Genomic DNA, 5,842 nt, shown 5'->3' with positions numbered 1-5,842 from the left:
TTTATAGAAACCTGACAATTACTGAAATTCATTAATTTATTTATTCATACAATAAATGTGAATTGAGTTGTTATTATGTCAGGTGATATGCTAGGTGTTGGACATCTAAGATATTCATAAGGAGGTCACACTTCAGAGAGCATGATGCCTTTGTGGAGAAAATAAGAGTATTATTTTATATTTGTATTTGTTATTTATATTTATATTCATTTTCCTTAGGTCAGTGGAGCCCAACCTATTAACCAGGCCCTTGGCACGTTGAAATTATTACAGGGAGCCTCTCATATCTTACATTTACCCATCATTGTCTATAGACTAAATAATTGATAGAACCAAACTTATATATTCCCCATTTATTATTTACGGTAAACAATTAGTACTTCCAAAAATTTATTCCAATTTTCAAATGTTTATAAAATATTTCAAATATTTATAAAAATTGTCCTACTTGTAAAATATAATAATATTAATAAAATACAAATTAAATTAATGAAATTTTAACTTTATTCATTGCCTATTTTCTTGAAAGACATTAATTAGTAGTATTATAATCTAGTCAAAAGCTCTTACATAAATGTAAAATACATAAATATTTAAAAGAGGAATCTCATACTTTAAAAATAGAAAACACCTGAGAACCATTTAAACTATTAAAATGAATAAGCTTAAGATATTTATTTTAAAATAAATAATGGCTTACTCATTGTTTTTTTTTTTTTTACCCACAGAGAATTTTCTAAGAGTTTTTGAGAATTTAATATTATTCTTTCATGTATTCCACTAGTATTTATTGAGGGCCTACAACTAGATGCTATGCCTAGCATAGAATATTGCATAAAACTTGACAAATAATGGTAAGATTAACTATTTAACAAGATATATGGATAAATTAACTTCTCTGCAATTAATCTACTTGTCTCATTAATGTTTGAATAAAGTTGTTAATGTTTCAAGTAAAATGTTATTGACCCTAATAAATAATATGGTTTCAAGTATGAATGTANATTTGAGATGAAAAGGTTCAGAACAGTCCTGAAGATAGGAGAAAAACAGGGAGAGCAAACATTCTTCTGATTTCTTTCCCAGCTCTGGCCCTTACTATTCTGCTTCTTCTCAGGTGTGTTTTCTAAGCACCCACTGGACAGCTGATGGATGCATTGTTCCCTGGTAGGCATGGTCCTACATCCTCTTCCCTGTCTTTACTCTGCAGATTGGTTCTCATGCAGTAACAACCTACAGATGGATCTATTCAGTTCAGTCCTTTTTCATTCTGAACTCCAGACCTACACATCCAAAGGCATACCTGACACCTCCTGTAAGATGTTTCAAATACAGCTCAAATTCAACATGCGGATAATTCATGTCGTTCCTCTCAGAAAGGGTTCCTTCACTTTGACCAGGCAATAGCACTACCATCTATCCAGTTGTCTAAGACAGAAGCCCAAGATATATTATCGATACCTTTTCCTTCTTACGCTTCCATTGCCAAGCCATTGCCTCGTGCTATTGATTTTACATCTAAAGTATCTCTCAACTTCAGTCGCTTTTCTGTATCTTTACTACCTCTGTCTGAGCCAAGTGATTATTGTGCCTCACCTGGGTTGCAGCTGTAGCTTCCTCACAGATCTGCATCCATTCTGGCCAACCTCTAATCTGTGTACTACACTAGTGCTGGAAAAAGTATTTCCAAGGACAAACCTAAGCATATCATCTCTTTAAAAAAAGCTTTCAATGGCTCTTTGAATAAAGAGAAACAAAAGTCAGGGCTCTCTTACATCTTGTCCTTTGCAGTTATCATAGCTGCAAGTTTATGTATATTTGTGCTGTGATTACTTTCTGTTCTCACCACTAGACTGTTAAGTCCATGAGAATAGGAACCATATATATATATATATATAAAACAGTCTATATATATATATAGACTATTAAGTTCATGAGAATAGGAACCATATAGGAACCTTGGTTTGCAAGCATAATTTGTTCCGGAAACAAACTACTCGTATTGCAAGACATCGCTCATTTACCACATTAAAATGTATTAGAAATGTTTGCTCATCTTGCAGAACACTCACAAACCATGTTACTCGCAATCCAAGGTTTTATTGTATATTTATTTAATCAAAATTATATTTCTGGAACCTAGCACAAGATAGTGCTCAATAAATATTTTTAAATTTAATAAAGAAATAAATGAAGGCAACATAGAGTTTCAAGAACTAAGGGTGTGTGTATTTCAAGCTTTGCTAAGAGATCTAAGATGATGGTAAATACTAAGAAAAAGCCAAAAATTTTGAAAATAGATGATTATTAGGAATTCCAGAGGCACTTAGACTAATGTGAAAGTGGGTTACTAGTTGACAAGAGTATCCAAAAAGATAGACTATGGAGTATGTTCTGAAAGGGGGAAAAGTGAGGAATAGACTCCTTAAGTGATTAATTCTGAAGAAATGCAGGGTATAAGGGTCCAGAGGTCTGAATGAGGTCGAAGACATACATATTCGAAGCAAAGAAATGAGATTTCTGGAAGCATAATAGGTTGTGGTACTAAAACTTTTGTATTAGAATTTAAATGTTAGAAGTAGAACAATTTCTCAAGCCTTAGGGTGTGGCCATAGGAACTGTTTTTATGACAGTATAATTGTACTCTAGATATTATGTACATGCTTTCTGAGAGGTTAAGAGCTCCTCCTTAAAGTTGGAGAGCATGTTTTCTTCCCTGGGCTTCCTTAGCATCGCTTAGGACCCCATATGTGCCTAATAAATATTTTAAGTTAAATTGAATTGTAGGCCTATTTTTCAGAAATTTTGCCACTTTAGTTCTTATAGCATGTTTCTGGACTCCATGTCCCAGTTACCTCCATAGAAACTCTCCTTCATCACAACTTTTTAAAAAACAATTAGTATTTGTTGCATTCATTTCCTCATCATTTGACCTCAAGCAGTAATTTTGTTTTTTTCATTTTTCTATCATTGGGGATTTCAAGAATAAATCTGTGTTTGCAGTCAGTAAGCAGTGCATATTTGGGGGCAATTATGACAAAGTTACAACAAGAAACCTGGCAACAGATTTTTAAAACCTGTTTCTGGTTCTTGGGAGGGTTTTTCAACTCAAGCAACTGCAAACATCATCAAAATTCCACGATATAATCAACTGGGCACTAAGAAATGCTGATGACTAACCTCTGAAATTGCACATCCAAGCAGTCAAACTTGCATATTATGAGTCATAGAATTGTAGACTTAGAGTCAGTGAGAAGAACACCCAGGAAAATCTGCATACATTCAGAGATATTGATTGAGATGTAAGTAGAAAGTAACTCCCAATTCTATCAGGACTCTTGTGTCAATATCATATCATTAACTTTCATCTCTGACTAATCATATCAAAGAGTAACTAGAGGAACTTAATAAAAGTTTTTACCATCAAAAATATTTACTTACATGCAGAGGTATTAAATTTGATGGTAATAAATGTGTAAAATAAAATAATTGAAAGCTATTTCTCAAAGTGTCCTTAAAATGTCAGTTCTTAGGCCTTATTTTACATTTACTGAACCCACATGTTTAGAGGGTGCGCCCCAGAAAACTATATCATTAATAAGTGCCCAAAGTGGATTGGATGTATCTTACAGTTTGAGAACCTCCGACATAGAAGCTTAGTTAATAAGATTTTATTCCTAAATTATCTTGGTGCATATATCACAACTGTTACACAAATGATTAGAGACACAGTGATCCTGGGATTATTGCATTATTTAAGCTGTTACTGCCAGTTTCTGACATTTTCAGCAATGGTGGGCAACCTAAATATTTCCATTAATTAGGAGAAATTGCTTGGCATAGAGGGAAAGAAGACAAACTTTGGAGTCAGACAAATTGAGATCAAATCCTGGATCTTCCACTGTGTGGCCTTGGCCAAATCAATCAATCAACCAATATCCATGAGTTTCAGTTTTCTCATCTGAAAAATGGAGATAACATCTGTTTGATAGGCAAGGGTCTATGAGAATTAAATGAGGGGCATGAGAAATCATGGTGAGTTTGTGGATCTTCAAGTAGTTTGATAGAGATGAAATGAAGCTTGTGATGGGAAGTATGAGACATAAAACCAGAGGGATAAGCACGAGCCTGATTATGAATGGTTACAGGGAGTCATTTGAGCCTGATTACAATGGTTTTCCAAATCCTAGAATGCTGTTGTTTTATGATCTTTATTTTTATTAGAGATACCTGAGTAGTTCTGGTGCTCTCTCCTTGAGCAATCTCAGCTCCATTCAACTCAAGCCTCATTATCTAAGAATCCTGAAGAAGATGATGGAGACTTTGCCCCAAGAATCCTTAAGAACATGGAAGGGAAAGAGTTCGTGATGATCTCCTGGCCAACAGAAGGTTGTCAGCAACAACTTGAGCACTCTCAGTGGAGGCTGCCAGGAAGTCAAGGAGAATTACATTCATGGGCAGTGAAGCATCACTAAGTATTATTGAGCACACATTGGGCTAGGATCTGAGGATATGAATATAAGTGAGGTAAGCATGCTAATAACTAACACACTTTTTTAATATGCAGGTAAAATGAATTAAAATGTTACATGAATTAAATGTAACAGAAGTTATAAACTTCTGTAAGAGAATTTTGTACAAAAATTCTATAGGAGGAAACACTAATCTGCTTTAAAGAGCTAGAAGAGCCTTAATAGAGGAGTTAATATTTGAGATGGATCTTAATGGGATGTGGACAGTGTCTGTCGATGGAGAAGGAGGTGGGGAAAGGAAGTGCATCATCCTAGAGGGAACAGGTTGTGCCAAAGCCACAATGAGCCAAAGCCTGAAGAGTTGAAAGGGACAGGACTTGGCAAGTGATTGTTCTTAGGGTTAACTCTGCATAACTAGCCCTACTTTATTTTACTCCAAGAGGAGACATGTGTGAACTTCTTTTCCTTGCCCTACAGTGGGGTCACAAATGGCCTCACAGGGTTGGCAAGACATGTGGGTTATCATTGTCTCTTTTTGCCACCATTTTCTCATTAGGACACACCTAGCAGGTGTCTGCAATCATCACTTCCTTGCTCACATCAGCCCACATCAGAATTGCTTTTGTGAGCGTCAAGTGTTACTTTGTTAGGTTTATTCAACTGTTGGTTTATGTTACTCATCTGTGAAGCAATTTAGAATGCCATGTGATAAGCTGCATCTCTTCAGCACAAGTGGAGAATGAGACTCCTGATGGGCAAGTTTCATGTCCATTATTTATACAACCAGAATCCAAAACAAACTCTCTTAAATGCTAGGTATTCCTCTCCAAACATTTGTTTGTTTAACAATTTATTATTGTACCTTATCTATTATGTATGTTCTTTCCAGAGGATGACCTCAGCCCAAGTGTGTGTGTGTGTGTGTGTGTGTGTGTGTGTGTGTGTATGTCTTTCCTGGAAACTCATCACAATCAATTTACTAAATTCCGTCCCTCTCTCATTGTTTTTTATCATGCATGAATTTGGTTTTGGAAAGAATCTGATTTGTTAGATATCTCATTGATCGAGATATCCAAAGATCGCTTTCTTCCTTTTGATAGAAAGACTTTCTTGGTTGGGACTGAGTGCAACCATACCAATTGCCTGCTCTAGCTAGTGTTCCTCCATGCTAGGATCCTTCATGAAAAGCAGTTTGACCTTCAGGAGTTACTTTCTCTTTAAATAAAGCATTTCCCAGAGGCCTTCTTTGTTGTGAGGCAGGTGGTACAAATAGAGTCACACAAATACGGTGTGGTATGGTCTGGTTCAAGGGCCAGCAAGGAATTCCACCTGCTTTTCAAATGTCCCTTCCTCTACCCACACTCAGATCC

At 35.6% G+C, this 5,842-nt stretch overlaps 1 protein-coding gene across 1 annotated transcript in view; it reads right to left on the bottom strand.

Annotated features, from left to right (window-relative positions):
• The window catches only part of DSG1 (desmoglein 1), a 53,758-nt gene extending 52,264 nt beyond the window's left edge, over nt 1-1,494 (bottom strand). Inside the window, exon 1 of the mRNA XM_019631624.1 lies at nt 1,462-1,494. Within this exon, the coding sequence (XP_019487169.1) occupies nt 1,462-1,494 (33 nt within the window). The remainder of the gene's footprint in view (nt 1-1,461) is intronic.
• Between the last annotated feature and the right edge of the window lie 4,348 nt (nt 1,495-5,842).

Source organism: Hipposideros armiger, unplaced genomic scaffold, assembly GCF_001890085.2.
Source record: "Hipposideros armiger isolate ML-2016 unplaced genomic scaffold, ASM189008v1 scaffold_1022, whole genome shotgun sequence".
In the NCBI taxonomy this organism is placed as follows: Eukaryota; Metazoa; Chordata; class Mammalia; order Chiroptera; family Hipposideridae; genus Hipposideros; species Hipposideros armiger.
The sequence above is the reverse complement of the archived record's forward strand: the minus strand, read 5'-3'. Positions and strand labels throughout refer to the sequence as shown.